Source organism: Pristis pectinata, chromosome 3 (assembly GCF_009764475.1).
Source record: "Pristis pectinata isolate sPriPec2 chromosome 3, sPriPec2.1.pri, whole genome shotgun sequence".
Taxonomy (NCBI): Eukaryota; Metazoa; Chordata; class Chondrichthyes; order Rhinopristiformes; family Pristidae; genus Pristis; species Pristis pectinata.
The window spans coordinates 46,737,518-46,753,199 of NC_067407.1; the positions used below are offsets into that span (position 1 = coordinate 46,737,518).

Sequence of the window (15,682 nt, forward strand, 5' to 3'; positions counted from 1 at the left end):
CACAGGAAAATCATCATTGGAATTCTTCTCAGTTCCTCCTGCCGGTTGCCTAAGAGCTGCCTCCCAGATCACAGTGTGGATTTTGTCAAGTGAACATAATCTTCACTGTATGACAACTCCAAGGAAAATGAAGGGAGCAGCACCAGTACAATCTTTGGTCAATTGAGGGAAAGGTTATCTGAAAATCAAGATCTAAGACCTGCAGAAAACTCTTGATCAACCAGAGATCCCTGGCCTTGCATATGCTTTGAGATCTGGACTAACTACAGCAGGCATCTCAAGCACTGTAAAGATACCACCAATTCTGTTTCCACAAAATCGTCCAAACTCACAGGAAGGAAAAGCAAACCAATGTCAGTGCCTTCCCCCAGGCCAACTCCCCCAGCACTGAGGCCCTAGTTACACTCATCTGGATGGCGCCAGCTCACAAGACACTCTGTTCTGAGCTCTGTTACGGGAACTGGGATCTAAGAAGACAATTGACAACACAACTAGTTTATGCCCAGCATACATATTTTATTGATATTATATTTACAAATTATGTGTCAGAAAACATATGAACTGGTCACTGATAGATATACAAATAACTTACTTAATATTTTTGTACAGTCATATAAATTTGTATATAACACTTAAAAAATACTTTAAATGGCAGTAGCTTTTCATTCTTGCATAAGAAAATTCATGAACAATATTTAAATTTACACACCAAAAATATCTAATTTTGTTTTTCCTTATTACAGTGAGGGATATCACTGCTGCGAGTGGAGTCCATTCCAGGATCCTTAAAGCATAAATAATATATTAACTTAGTAACATTTTTTTGTTCTGTATCAGACTCCCAAACTGGCTTGTTTATTAATTCAGTTGTCAAGTTATCAAACTGCATGGGAAATGAAGTGTCAAAAGATAAAATAAATTTTGTTTTCATTCAAGTAATTCAATAAGAATAATGTTGAAGCAAAAGGTGATCATGTACTGTGTTTCTTCACGTCAAATTATTTGTGCCTAATTTTTACACTTACTTCATGATTTCATATTAGATTAAAGGGAAGGATCGGGAACGTGTGAGACAAATCCTACCACTTCATAAAAAGTGTGTCTGAGCCCATAAGTTTGGAGATGAGAAATGGCTGCAAGTTAACAAAACAACATCATATCATAACACAGGTATGGAGTCATATGGACAACAAAAGGTGACAATGTGATTCACACCGTTGGTGCAGTAAGCCTGATTAGACAATTAGATAAACCTAACAATCATATTTCAGGTAATAGTTAAACACATCCCATAGGGAAGAATTAAATAAATCAGTAATAAATATTAATTGTGCATACATTCATAGATTCAATTTGTACAGAGATAGCAAGCAAATAAAAACCACCGAATATTGCAATACATTCAGCTGTCATGTGCAGTTTTAGAGTTTCCTGAGAGGACTCAACAGAAGTATTTCTGTTAATTCTGTTGACATTAAGGAATTTTAAATAACTTGCCATTTAGCTTGCTGATCTGTACTTTGCCATCTTCATTACTCATAAATCTTTACATCAACTGGGGTTGTACACAATTAATGGGAACATAATTGATGATATTTAGACTCTGTTGAAGGCAAGATATCATGAACTTACCATCTGATGCCGTGGCTTTATATATTGATGATTGTGCCATTGGAATTCTCAGCATTAATTCACTCACAGCTTTAAAATGTTGAGAGTACGAAGAGAGAAAAAAAGTGGATAAGAGTTTGGAGTGAGGGAAAAGTAAGTGAAGACCTTATCCTAGGTTGGATATCAAGGCTTAGGAAGAGGCCTAGATACAGGCTGCCGCCTTACAGCAGCAGAAAATGGTGCATGACATAGGGGAAACTAAACAAGAAGGCAAAAGAAATTCTAACTTTACGGGGGTTTTGATTTTTAATATTAAACAATTTTGCCCAAATCCATTATCACAAGTAATACTTCGGTGGCTTTGTATTTAACATGCCATCCATTGAGACCAAAAAAAAAGTAAACATTATATATCATAAACACTGTAGCTATATGTATCTACACAGCGCATAATGCAAGGCTGGACCAAATCAAATTTGGCAGCATATTCAGTGATCTGACGAATAGTTTGGGATCAATCACAGAGTTACTTGTGCCTTCTTTTTGTGGAGGTGTTGCATTTTCAGAATGCCCAATGCTCATCTCACTTCTGGCTAATTTTTCTTTGTTAAAGCAACAGCAGTAAAAATTGCCCTAGGACTTAATTCCATGAAGCCAAACATGTAACACAAGTCTATGTATGATGGGTTGTATGGTAAGCTTTGGTATTTTGCCAGTGTCATTTGTCATTCAGAAAGATGGAAGGTTAATTTGAATGAAGTTAAAGGTGGTGTCTTGAGCTCTCTGGTAAAGGAGATCTGCCCATTCCTAGTATTGTACCAACTTGATAGAATGGTTGAATATGCAAATCCAGTGATATTGGCATATATTTTCTCATCCTTTCATTTCTGGTCATTCTTTGAATGAAAATTTGAAAAGCCTGTAATAAGATATTAATAAGAGATGTTAGAGGTGCCCTATACTCCTCTAACCTTAGAGTCAATATTAAGCTTTATCAGAAACTGTACAATGGTGGCAATGTGAATATCTTGCTGTTCACGAAAAGACTAATAATGTGTAACTGTGGTGAATTAAATACAGGTCTCTTACCTGAGTGTGCTGTCACTATACTTCTTCATTCACTTTGTAAGTACCTGATGCTTTATGTGCTTCATTGCTGTAAACAAAAAGGAAATAAAGACCTCATTAGTATTAAAATAGAATTCTTAAATTTACTGAGGTATAATTGATTTAAGCTAACGATATATTTCCCTTTTTCTAATAGTGCTGGCCTATAGCTGAGCACCACTGAATAGTTATCCCCAGCAAGTTTTACATTCTGAGCCATACAGAACTTCTCAGCCACCCTGCAGATCCCATGAGCGGGCATGGACCAACAGTACTGGAATTCTATCTCCTTTCCCCAGCTTTGCCCAGCTACTGCTAATAATTCCAGATGAAACAGCCCAGGTAAAGTGACTAAGGCCAGAAGCTCATTAGTCTAGAAGCCTCAGTTCCGTACTGAATGCTGCTTTTAGCAACTGGTATATCAGGAAATGATTTTTACTTTCATGTGAAAACCTTGCATAGTCTGCTTCAGTAACTACAATCTTAACACCATGTGTTCTGAGGTTATAAAAAGCTGCAAATGATACTGACGAAAATAATATATGAAAATAGTCTTATGACAAGCCAATTTCTAAAAATATTTGCATCCTTACCTCAAAAGTGAGAACTTTTTTCCCAGTGCTAAAAGAGAAAAAGAGAAAGAAAATTACTATTTTGCTCTCATTGACAGTGAAGCAAACCCCAAGCAACACATTAGGTCAAATGAGTTTTATTAGATTAAATGGTTTGCTACAAAGCATGATTGCTCAAGTGTTGCTCAGAACCAACACTTTCTCTGCTTCCAGGTCTTCTTTGAAAAGGATGGTACATAGATATCAAATTGTATATTCAGTAAGTGTAAGAATTTGTAGGACTTGCCACTCAGTGCCAGATCACTTGCACCAGTTAACAAAAACAGCAGTACAGAGATAATCCAAAATTTTGTTCTCCCCTTGGTGAAGATAATAATAACTAACTGTCAACTAATAATATATTGATTTGTCAGATGCACCAGATTACATTGCAACCAGGGTTCATGCCTGATAATACTAGAATCTTTTCTTGATATGATTGTCCCCTAGGGAGATTTTTCTGTGCAGTTGATATTCTTACGATGAATGGGGTAAGTTCAAATTGGATTCTGCAAAGAAAGGCAGTTTTCACAATAGTGTTGGATTCGGACTCCAATCCTAGTGAGGAAGATGTGCTTTTCTCTACCCATTCCTCCCTCCACCTCTGTAGTGTTTTTTTTCTTTCAATTTTATTTATGATCAACAGGGCGTTTTATTCTTCATAGATTTTTATCTGAGTGCAGCACTCCACCCTTACAGCAGGAAATACTCATTATTTATCAGCTCAACAACCTGAGCAAGAGATGTTTGCGTGCACGTACGATGTTTCACTATTTAACCTCATTGCTAGTTGGTATCATAGTAAATGGACATAAGTAACATCATCAAATTTGTAGGAAATTTCTCCTAATGGTATGAGAGTAACAGGTAAGTTTAATAGCTTGTTCATAAAACAAGCAAAAGAATTTGGAAGAAATGGAATAGATTGGCCATCAGTGTTACAGAGTACGATTTCAATCTCTACAGTTCTTACTGCATTACACTTATTTAATTTATTGTATTTTATCAAGATTTTCCCATTTGATTCCCATATCCATTCGTCATTATTATATTTACTTTTATCAGTCCAAATGTCAGGGCTGTTTCAGAAGCAATAAGGCTGTATTAATGTGGTGCTTTTCGTGTAGTGAAATGACTCAAGGTGCTCAGAGGAACAACAATAATGTGATACAAGGACAACTGATTAAAAATCCTTGTTATTAAATGGGTTTTAAGGTGTCTGAAAGTTCTGTTTTCTTCACAGACGGAGTCTGAACTACTGCATATTTCCAGCATTTTCTGTTTAAATTTTGATTTTAAGGAATACCATTAGAATGAAATAGACTTTACAGAAAAATTCTAGAGCTTCAGGGTTATGGCAGTTGAAGGAATGGCTGCTAGTGATGACATGTTTAAATTCAGAGATGATCAAGAGGGCAGAAATTTTCAATATCTTGGGGAATTGTAAGATGGGAGATGGGGTGGGGACAGAATCATGGAGGAATCTGAAAACAAGGCTGAGTCTTCAGTTATAACCTGGAGACAATTTAGTTTAGTGTCTATAATGTAAGAGTAATGAATAAATAGGAGTTAGTGCTAGTTAGGACAAACAAATGAGTTTTGGATGACCTCAGCTTTATGTGGAGTAGAATGAGGCTGGCAAGGAGTGAGTGGGGATACCAAGTCTAGTATGGTGGTTAGGAAACAGAATTTATGCCAATGACAATCATTTGGGTCTCACCAATACTTGAGAAAATTTCTCTTCGTTAAAAATGCTAGTTGTTGGACATGCAATTGACATTTTAGAAATGGTGGAGATGAAAGGCTGACTTGGAATTGATTTTAGTGATCTAATAGCAATGATAAACCATTAAGTATGTGTCTGAGAAGGAACTGTAGCACCCTAATCATCTTGAAGGAGCATGTCATTGAAGTTACAGGAAAAAAAGCTGTTAAAAGCTTTTCATTCAAGTAGAAATAGCTTTGAATGATAATCAAAAAAGAATACAGAAAGCCATAAAAATATAATTTTAATATGTGAAACATTATTTACCTTTCTTTCTGAGTTGACTCACTATCCAGATCATCACTGTCAGCGCAGAGATGCCAGATGCCACACCAGCTGCTGTTAATATCGGTGTGTAATTTTCAGGGAATTGTTTTGGTGTATCTGAGAACGTCAGAAACCCAACAGTAAAATTGTTATAGGGCATTTCAACAAACATTATTATTTAATTTTAAAAATTGCATCCAACATACTCCACATAATTCTTCCTAGTTTTAAGTTATGTCATTAAGCTGTTTTTAAAATGAAACGTGATGTTTCAACATACTTTCACAAGTTGGTATTGGCAATGACCATTGTCCAGAGCTATTGCACTGCAGACTCACTGATCCATTGCATGAGAAGCCCTCCATATAACCAAAGTCACAAACTGAGAGGTAACTGAAGTTTTCCATTGGATGGGAACAACTAATGTTCCCATTTTCAGAAATCTTCAGTACATCACATTTCACAGCTGGAATGAAAGGGCAATAACTGAGTACAAATGATGAACAAATCACTGACTGTAAAATTACATCTATGAGTTAGGTTTTTTTTAACCCTATTCTCATAAATGCATCTGATGGAAGAGGAGCTTATGTCAAACCATGCTAAGTATGAAATATATTTTTTAATTGTGTACATACTTTCAAATAATGTGATATTAATAAAACATTTTGCCCAAGGATTGTGAATAATACATTATCTAACGAGGGCTAGTAATTGAAAGCTGATTGCACTTGTGAAAGCAGACACGAATAGCTTGTTTACCTTTGCAAGTTGGAGGGTGTGCTGTCCATTGCCCAGTAGCCTCACACTCCAGCTTCTCTGATCCTTCTAATATGAATCCTTCAGTACAGTTAAAGAAGCAGGTCGAATTGTAGGTGAATTCATCAATAGGGTGGGTACACCACATGTTGGCTTGTTCTGGAGCCTTCAGAATGTCACATGATACAGCTGCAATAAAACAATGCAAATTTATTTGCTTATTCAATCTATTTCAGTATCTGGGTGTCACTGGCAAGCTCAGCATTTACTGGAATAGTCTGGTTAGAAGCACAGCTATTTCTGGGATATAGTTGTGAGTAATACAGCTGGAATGTTGTCTGGTCCCACAGCCTCTGCCATAGCCAGTGCTCTTAGCCATTTCTTGATAACACTTTGTTGGCGGAATTTGTGTGTCAAACCTGTACCCTGAATCTGGCTTTCACGTGGATCCCAGTTGCCCTCTTAATTACGGATCAGATTGGGACAGCACACAAAGAAAATCTCTCATACAGCATGGTGAGTTTCTCAAGCAAGTTGGTTGTTGTGATACTCCAATGATCCAAAACGCTTCCAGCAAGTTACAGTATTCGCATTACAATAGTTACATACGGATTTCACAATTTCATCAATAACCAACTTTTCTTTGTAGTATTTGATCTTTGTTTTATTTCCGCAGGGGTTGCCTCTTACTGTCTGACAGATGGGACTTTGTCTTCCTTTACCAGACAGTAGTTTCCCCCATTCTCTCTGCAATTGGGTGCTCTAATTTATGGTTTTATCCTCCTGTCATGACTCAGCTTATCTCATGATCAGTTGTCCTGCATTTAAGCTATATTCCACCTCCATTAGTTTATCTCTGCTCCAGCTAGCTATGCCTTGTAATCTCAACACTCCCCTGCTCTTAGTAGTAGCCTGTTTCTTCTAGGTGCCCTTTAAGCCTCCTCCACTATTGGCCTATTTTCCCATGGTCCCTTTCTAATTTGTGTGACAATTTACTACTACAAACTTTCCTTGTTTTCTTATAATTCCTGGAGATTCCTTCATCATAAATGAAGTGAATTAAATTGGAAGAATAGTATACGGGATTGAGGAGGATCTCAGGAGGAAGTTAAATGGATAAATGGCTGAACATGGTTGTGACTGCTTTAGCCTTTAGCACTCACATTGAAAAAGACAAGTTAGGTGCTTTAATTAGGTCCATATGACTCCTTGTGAACTATCTTAAAGAAGATAACTGTACAATTCAGAAGGCCTTTGATATGTGGATAGTTAAACAAACACAGTGCTACACCATGCAGTGCTATAGCCGTTGTCTTTACTACCACACCCAAAATACTGGGCACGCTTAGAATATTACACAGTCTAAAGCGGAAATAAACAAGGTGGTCCCAAAAAGGAATCATGTTAACAATAACAATTCTGCAATAATAATAACGGAGATTATTTTTATAATCAGTCGGTCTCTGGGATAGGACTGTAAATATTTCATGATTATATCGAAGTCTAATGACAGAAGTTAGAAGACAGAAGACAATGACAGAGTCATCAATGGGTTAGTGTATCCTGGGTACATTCCTTTTGATTAGCAAATTGATTATATTCATATTTCTAAATAGATCATCAATGTAAGAAATCGCAGGAGCTTTATTTTTAATACTAGTGACACTAGAATCAGGAATCACCTCGGCAGGTTGGCATTGGTGCTGTCCACTGTCCAGTAACTGCACACTCGATTCTGCTTGATCCACTCAGTGCAAATCCATCTGGGCAGCTGAAGTCACACGTTGAGTTATAACTGAATGGTCCAATTGGTTCTGAGCAGGTCATAACCACCTGGTCTTGCTTCTCCAGATTTTCACATTGTATAGCTGTAAGAAACAAGGGAGACTTAGTTGAGTTGTAATCCACAAAGCTAGGTATCTCAGACTGTGTACACAATGTTGATTCAGAATGTTTTAATCTAAATTATACTTATTTCCGTTCTTTAAGAACATAAAAAATAAGAGCAGGTGTAGGCCATTCAGCTCCTGGAGCCTGCTCCACCATTCAATGAGAGCATAGCTGATCTTTCACCTCAGATCATTACTTTTCTGCTCTATCCCTATATCTATTGATTCTTCATTTACCCAAGAATCTATCAAGCTCAGTTCTTGGAATGAGGTCAATGACTAAGCCTTCTCTGCGGTAGAGAATTCCAAAGATTGACTCTCCTCAACTCCTTGCCTCAGTCCTAAAAGATCTACTCCTTACTTGGAGTGTGATCTCTAATTCTAAAAGATCTACTCCTTAATTCTAGGCTCCCTAGTCAGGGCAAATATGCTCTCCACATCTATCCTGTTGATCACTCTAAGGATGTTGTACACTTCAATAAGGTCATCACTCATTCTATTTTTTTTAAATAATAGAAACCTAGCCTACTCAATGGAAGACTTGCAATCCTGGTGACTTTTGATGAACTCCCTCTGCAGCAAATATAAACTTTTTGAGCAAAGGAGACCAAAATAGTACATAAAACTAGGTCTGGTCTCATGAACACAATATAATTGTGGTAAGGTGTCTTTACACTTGTACTCAAACCTTCTGTAGATAGAGATAGACATATCACTTCACTTCCTAATGCCTGCTGCACCTGTTAGCTTTCCATGGCTTGTGTGCAATGACACCCTGGTCCCTTTGAACAGTAGTTTGCAATATCTCACCAATTTAAAAAAATCTCAGTATTCCTATTCTTTCTGTTGAAGTGTGTAACCTCACAGTTTCTACATCTGCCTTGTGGTTGCCCATAACCCCTTGACATTTCTTTGTATCCTCATCACTACTCCCATTCCCACTGTGTCATCAGCAAACTTGGTAATGTAACATGTGGTCCCCTGGCTGGTGTAAATTGTGAATAGTTGGGTCCCAAGCACTGATCCCTAGAGTGTCCTACTTGTCACAACCTGCCAACCCAAGAATGACACATTTATTCCTGGTCTTTGTTTTATCTGTTAAGCAATTCACAATCTACACTATCACTGTGCTCCAACTTTGTACAGCAATCTCCTGTGTGGGATCTTATGGAAAGCTTTATGATAATACACCATATCCACTGGTTCTCCCTCATCTACTCTGCTGGATACAACCTCCCATAGATTAAAGATTATAGATTTGTAAAATATGAAATTAATGGCAAGTCTGTGACTCTGCAATTAATTTTGGGGATCTACGATTTGGGCATTTTTCCCCATTAGAGTTCATTAATCATGTAGTAAAATTTGTCTGTACCTTCACAGTGTGGGATTGGCGCTGACCACTCTCCAGATGCTCCACAATCCAGCCTTTCTGAACCTCTGAGTTCAAATCCCTCAGCACAGCTGAAGGTGCACATTGAGATGTAACTGAATGGTGCAAATGGTTCTGAGCAGGTCATAATCAACTGTTCTTGCTCCTCCAGGTTTGCACATTGTACAGCTGCAAGAAGCAAGGGAGAATTCATTAAGTTTTAAAACCAATTCAAGATATGTCAAACATATCTACTTCATAATTTCAAGGCAAGATTTTGAATGAACACAGTGATGTAAATGTTCAGAGATTTTTTTCACTAGTTCATTAATCTTCAGGTACCTTCACAGTGTGGGATTGGAGCTGACCACTCTCCAGATGCTCCACAATCCAGCCTTTCTGACCCTCTGAGTTCAAACCCCTCAGCACAGCTGAAGGTACACGTTGAGTTGTAACTGAATGGTCCAAATAGTTCCAAGCAGGTCATAATCACCTGTTCTTGCTCCTCCACGTTTGCACATAGTACAGCTGCAAGAAGCAAGGGAGAATTCGTTAAGTTTTAAAACCAATTCAAAATACGTCAAACTTGTCTATTTCATACTTTCAAGGCAAGATGCTGAGTAAACATTATGACGTAAGTGTTCGATGGTTTTCTTTCACAAGAGATTTTAAATGTTCAGGTACCTTCACAGTGAGGGATTGGCGCTGACCACTCTCCAGATACTCCACAATCCAGCCTTTCGGAACCTTGGAGTTCAAACCCCTCAGCACAGCTGAAGGTACACGTTGAGTTGTAACTGAATGGTGCAAATGGTTGCAAGCAGGTCATAATCAGCTGTTCTTTCTCCTCCAGATTAGCACATTGTACAGCTGCAAGAAGCAAGGGAGAAGTGATTAAGTTTTAAAACCAATTCAAAATACGTCGAACTTGTCTATTTCACACTTTCAAGGCAAGATGCTGAGTAAACATTATGATGTAAATGTTCTGAGATGTTTTTTTTCTCTTGCAAGAGATCATATATGTACAGGTACCTTCACAGTGAGGGGTTAGCGCTGACCACTCTCCAGATGCTCCACAATTCAGCCTTTCTGAACCTCTGAGTTCAAACCCCTCAGCACAGCTGAAGGTGCACGTTGAGTTGTAACTGAATGGTGCAAATGGTTCTGAGCAAGTCATAATCAACTGTTCTTGCTCCTCCAGATTTGCACATTGTACAGCTGCAAGAAGCAAGGGAGAATTCATTAAGTTTTAAAACCAATTCAAGATATGTCAAACGTATCTACTTCATAATTTCAAGGCAAGATTTTGAATGAACACATTGATGTAAATGTTCAGAGATTTTTTTCACTAGTTTATTGATCTTCAGGTACCTTCACAGTGAGGCGTTAGCGCTGACCACTCTCCAGATGCTCCACAATCCAGTCTTTCTGACCCTCTAAGTTCAAACCCCTCAGCACAGCTGAAGGTACACGTTGAGTTGTAACTGAATGGTCCAAATGGTTCTGAGCAGGTCATAATCACCTGTTCTTTCTCCTCCAGATTTGCACATTGTACAGCTGCAAGAAGCAAGGGAGAATTGGTTAAATTTTAAAACCAATTCAAAATACATCAGACTTATCTAATTCACAATTTCAAGGCAATATTTTGAATGAACATTCAGTGATTTCTTTTCACCAAAGCCCAATAATCTTCTGATTAATGCAAGGTCTCAATCCAAAATGTTGACAATTCTTCCCCTCCCCACCCCTCACAGATGCTGCTCAACCCACTGAATCCCTCTAGCAGATTGATTTTGCATGTAATCTTTACAGTTTGATGAATTATTAAATACTGAATAATTTCCATATACTCTTGCATTTTTTTCATTCATTTTTCATATAAAGGAAGGGCTTCCTTCAGGTGTGAAGTGTCAATTGACTGAAACTAAGGCAGCAGTAGATACCCAAACATTGGGCCCTGGTGTACGTAATGGGGCTGAGGGGGAATGAGTTGAACCAGATTGTCTTTGTTCCTGCTCCCTGCTAGAAAATGACATGGACCAAAGCATGAACTCACCCTCAGGGCTTTGGGACAACAAATGAAGAACGACCAGTTGTAGGAAGTGAAAGAGGTATGGCAACAGCCACGTGATCATAGCCAGTAATAGTGTCACCACTAACACAAGCAAGGGGTAAAATGCAAAACCAAAATAAGCCTAACAACTCTTGCGATTGAAAATAATGATTTTGGACAGACCACATACCTCACATAATAAATCATGTTATTTTATACAAGTCAAATCATACTGTCTGTAAAGACACTTACCATGTTCACACGCTAGTCCATAGAATCCATCATTGCAGACACAACTGTAATTTCCAATGTTCTCTATACATTCTCCATTACCACTGCATGACATGGGACTGCATGAAGCTTAAACAAATAACATAAATCAATGTCTATTAACAACCCAGAAGGACATGTTTAAATTCCTATCAAAAGAGATAGTGAACTATAGTGATACCGTAACAAGGAAAATTGTATATTTACATGGTTCCATTTTATCATATTTACAGTGTAAGTAACAAGTATTTTTCCATGTCCAAATTGCAAATTGGGTTATTTTAATTGCTACTTTTCTGTTTTGTTGTTCATAAGTTCATGCTTTTTTTCTTTAAAAAGGACACAATTGATGAAGTAATGTTGGATTAAGAAAGGGTGCAAAGAATTATTTTTGCAAAGGTTTAGGATTTATATAAAACCTTTAGTTTTGATGTAACTCTGAATTTAAAGGTGATTTTGATGATAATATAGACTACTTGTTATTCTTACCTGTGTAACACAAAGGTGCTTTCTTTTTGCCACAATCAATATCATTCCACATCCCTGTATCAATGTTCCTCTTTATGTACATTTCTACACAATCTTCCTTCCCAGTTTTTCCATCATTATTTGGTTCACCTTTAGCCCAGTTTTCTGCTTCTTTGCTGAGTGGCTTCTCAGTGCCAACCCAGGTCCAAACGTCATCAATTTTCCTGAGTCCAATCCAGTAGTAAGATTGTAAAGCAGGTAAGAAATCATTCAAAAACTCAATTTCTTGTGCATTCTGTATTGCAACCATATCAGTATATCTTTGTCGACAAAAGTCTCTTGCTTTTTCCCAAGGCATTTTTTCGGTAATATGATGGTAGGTCCAGCCATGGATTTCTCCCAGAAGCAATAGTTCTGTGAAGAAAAGTAGAATTTTAATGAATCACACCCACTGTTTAGCTCAAGTTGTTTCCTTATTTCATGTTTCATTTTGTATCAGGTGAGTTTATTGTCAAAATCAAAAAAAAAATTTCAGATGCTGGAAACAGAAAATGAGGGAAATACTCAGCAAGTCAGGTTGCATCTATGGGAAGAGAAACAGAGCTAACATTTCAAGTTGAAAACTCTTCTTTGATCTGCAACATTAGCTGTTTCTCTTGTTACAGATGTGACCTGACTTGCTGAGTATTTACAGCATGTTCTGTTCTTATTTTAGGCTATTGCCATCTTTTAGAAAATGGAACTCTTCTATTTCTGGCACCCAATGGCTGCACCAAGCTATCCAGGATCTGTTTACAAGGTAGGGTAAGCTCTTTCTACTCTGTCCCAGTTGCAGCAATTAATTGCCTTCCATTACTGTGTGACATTTTTCCATTTTTTACACAAGGCTTTCTATGGCATTTTGGAGTGAGACTCCAAACTGAAGTGCAGAATTAATATTGGATTGGATGCATAAAGAATCAGATTGAGACTGGATAAGCTCAATTCAGTAGGGCCTTAACAGCCATCTGTTTGATTTGGGAGGATTTTGAACCCTCACCATAGATGTGGCCCTGCATCTGACTTGCTGATATACCCACCCTAAATCCTTTCCTTCTTTGCCATTTGTGACCATATCTTGTTAGTATCACATCAGTAATGGCTTGACTTGCATATAAGAGAATGGGACACAACAGATGCCACCCTCATGTTAAAAAGCAGTACAGTGTCCTTATATTTTACATCACTAACATCTTACCAAGAATAACAATAGTGACGAACTGCATTCGACTTCCACCTTTAAGAATTCGTGGGGTTTGTTGGTTTACCATCTTTGTTATTCTGTTGTATCTATAGATAATAAGATGGGATTATTAATTATTATCAAATAGAGTAAACAAAACCATCTTAAATATTTACCACTCAAGTTTTACTCAACAGCAGTTCATTCTAAGAAAACTATAACATGCTGTTTATGGGGCTCATTCTTCATCTATGTTAAAAAATAAAATAGTGGCATGTGATGTTCACATTTCAAAGTCTAACAGCTCTTTTAATTCTATACAAACATGTTAATATTGTGATTTCAAAATCATGATTTTCAACATGACATAGCTATGACTCATTTCCTTCAACTCATGGTGAAATCATGCTTTGGGATGGAACAGCCATATCATTGAAGGGCCTTTATTGCTATTTCCCCAAGAAAGACTATTATTGAACAGAAGCATGCTTGCTCTGCCCTTAGAAAGGTACAACCAATACAAAGCAAATTTTAAACTTCATAACTTTTTTTTAAATTATAGAAGCAAACTAATTTCCCCCTAAATGCTAATGCTAAAATTCAGTTCTTACCTAACTACTGGGTACGTGAACCTTGCAAAGTCTTCAGTTTCCCTGGTTCTAACAAGATATATATCTGGCAGCATTACCTGAGACTGCTAGGTCTGTATTGCTCCAAGGAGGTACCAATCTGCTCTAAAGCTGGTACTTCTGTCCTAAGAGACTGAGGTCCATCCTAGATTTATATTCATATATCTTTATAGTTGGTTCTGGATTGCCAAACTATTAATTTTATTGTTCACCAATGTAAATAAGTCACAACTCATAAAAATCAATCCCAAGCATAAGTATTAAGTTGGGAGCTACTCATTATTTTAGAAGAAAATAACAATGGTGAAAAGATTTATCAAAGCTATTTTCAGAGTAGAAACTTTATATTGAAAAGTAGCTAAAAAGAAATTGAATTTACTATCAGAATTTATGACTTTGCTGTTGGTTTCACAGGGTCCAGTTTTCCTAGTGTAATGCCTGCAGCTCAAGTAGTATCATTCTTATCTCTGAGTGAATAGGTTTCATGTTCAAGTCCCACTCTGGAGTCTTAAACACACAAATGTTGGCTGACACTTTGAGGCAATGTAATAGCACTATGCTATTAAATGTCCTGTTTTTTGGGTGAACTATTGGTCTGAATCCATTCCTGCTACCTGAAGTGTATATATAATATCCAATGTTTCTACTTCAAAGAAGAGTTAGGGAATTATCCCAAGTATCCTGCCCAATGAATACCCTTCAATCGCCATCCCAAAGACTAATCATCTTATTTTTATTGAATTGGGGAACTTGCTGTGTGCAATTTGACAAGTGCGCTTCATACAGTACACCAATAACCACACTTTAATCTGCACCTCATTGGCTGTAAAGCACCCTGGGATCTTGCCAAAGATGCTAGATAAAGATATTTCTTTAAGTCCTGATTGTTACAGATTGGGAGTCAGCTGATTTACACCAGCATGTACATGACAATGTAGTACCAGCACCCTCTCCCATCACCTCCATAAAGGTAGCAATATCTAACATGTCATCACTTTTACAGACAAATTTGATTTACTTGGTCTTTTTATGTGCTTTCCTTCTGAAGAAATAATTTTATTTTGAATAAATTTAAATAGTTTCTTTCTCTGGCTCTTGAATGTCCAATGAAGGCAGACTATGAAACTGTTGCTGCAATCTGAATGAAAGATAATTCTAAAGAACTATCAAATTTTCAGAAATTAGAATGATGCAGTGTCAGTATCACCATTCTTTTCCAAATAAATTGTGATTACATCAATAATTTTTCATGCAGAAAACACAGTAGCTTTTAAGATAGTATCTTACCTTATCCCGATCCAGATGACTGCAGTTGACTCTGGTGTTCTATAAGTGCTCACTTGAAGGTTGTATTAACAGAACCCAGTTCTGTCCGTTTAACTGCACTGGAAAGGAACACTGCAGTTGTATTGTAGCAGACAGCTTTATATCATTCACAGCTTCCTGGCTGTTTCCGGAAAATTTCCCTGTGACATTAACTGATTAGAATAAAATAGACGGAACTGCGTTTTCAATGGCCAAGTGCTTATGAACAGACATCAAAGATTTTATCTGTCGTCTACCTTGAAATAAGTATTCCAGTCAGTTCTTGCACCTTTGATCCAAGATTTGCCCAACTTTGCAATTTTTCAACTATTTAAATTGACAATGGAATTGTTT

At 37.3% G+C, this 15,682-nt stretch overlaps 1 protein-coding gene across 3 annotated transcripts; it reads right to left on the bottom strand.

Annotated features, from left to right (window-relative positions):
* Window positions 1-509: 509 nt before the first annotated feature.
* On the bottom strand, window positions 510-15,404 carry LOC127568595 (P-selectin-like). Of its 3 annotated transcripts, XM_052012545.1 has the most exons (15): window positions 15,311-15,404; window positions 13,410-13,501; window positions 12,194-12,586; window positions 11,687-11,794; window positions 10,753-10,938; window positions 10,414-10,599; window positions 10,066-10,251; window positions 9,724-9,909; window positions 9,385-9,570; window positions 7,803-7,988; window positions 6,124-6,309; window positions 5,362-5,478; window positions 3,312-3,339; window positions 2,701-2,767; window positions 510-2,530 (listed from the first exon to the last, which is right to left on the bottom strand). In XM_052012545.1, the coding sequence occupies exons 2-14, from the start codon at window positions 13,480-13,482 to the stop codon at window positions 2,716-2,718; spliced, it is 2,073 nt and encodes a 690-aa protein (XP_051868505.1). In that variant the 5' UTR covers window positions 13,483-13,501; window positions 15,311-15,404; the 3' UTR covers window positions 510-2,530; window positions 2,701-2,715. The 3 variants fall into 3 exon arrangements, with proteins under 3 accessions (XP_051868505.1, XP_051868506.1, XP_051868507.1); XM_052012546.1 differs by lacking the exon at window positions 10,753-10,938; XM_052012547.1 differs by lacking the exons at window positions 9,724-9,909; window positions 10,066-10,251.
* Window positions 15,405-15,682: the final 278 nt, after the last annotated feature.

Bases quoted from the DNA above. Each gene is read 5' to 3' on its own strand.
- LOC127568595 (XM_052012545.1), bottom strand. From the start codon at position 13,482: ATGGTAAACCAACAAACCCCACGAATTCTTAAAGGTGGAAGTCGAATG. The intron at 11,795-12,193 runs GTAAGAATAACA...TATTTGTTTAAG, and splicing joins AGCACCTTTGTGTTACACAG to CTTCATGCAGTCCCATGTCA. The intron at 7,989-9,384 runs GTACAGACAAAT...TGTTTCTTACAG, and splicing joins GCCAATCCCACACTGTGAAG to CTATACAATGTGAAAATCTG.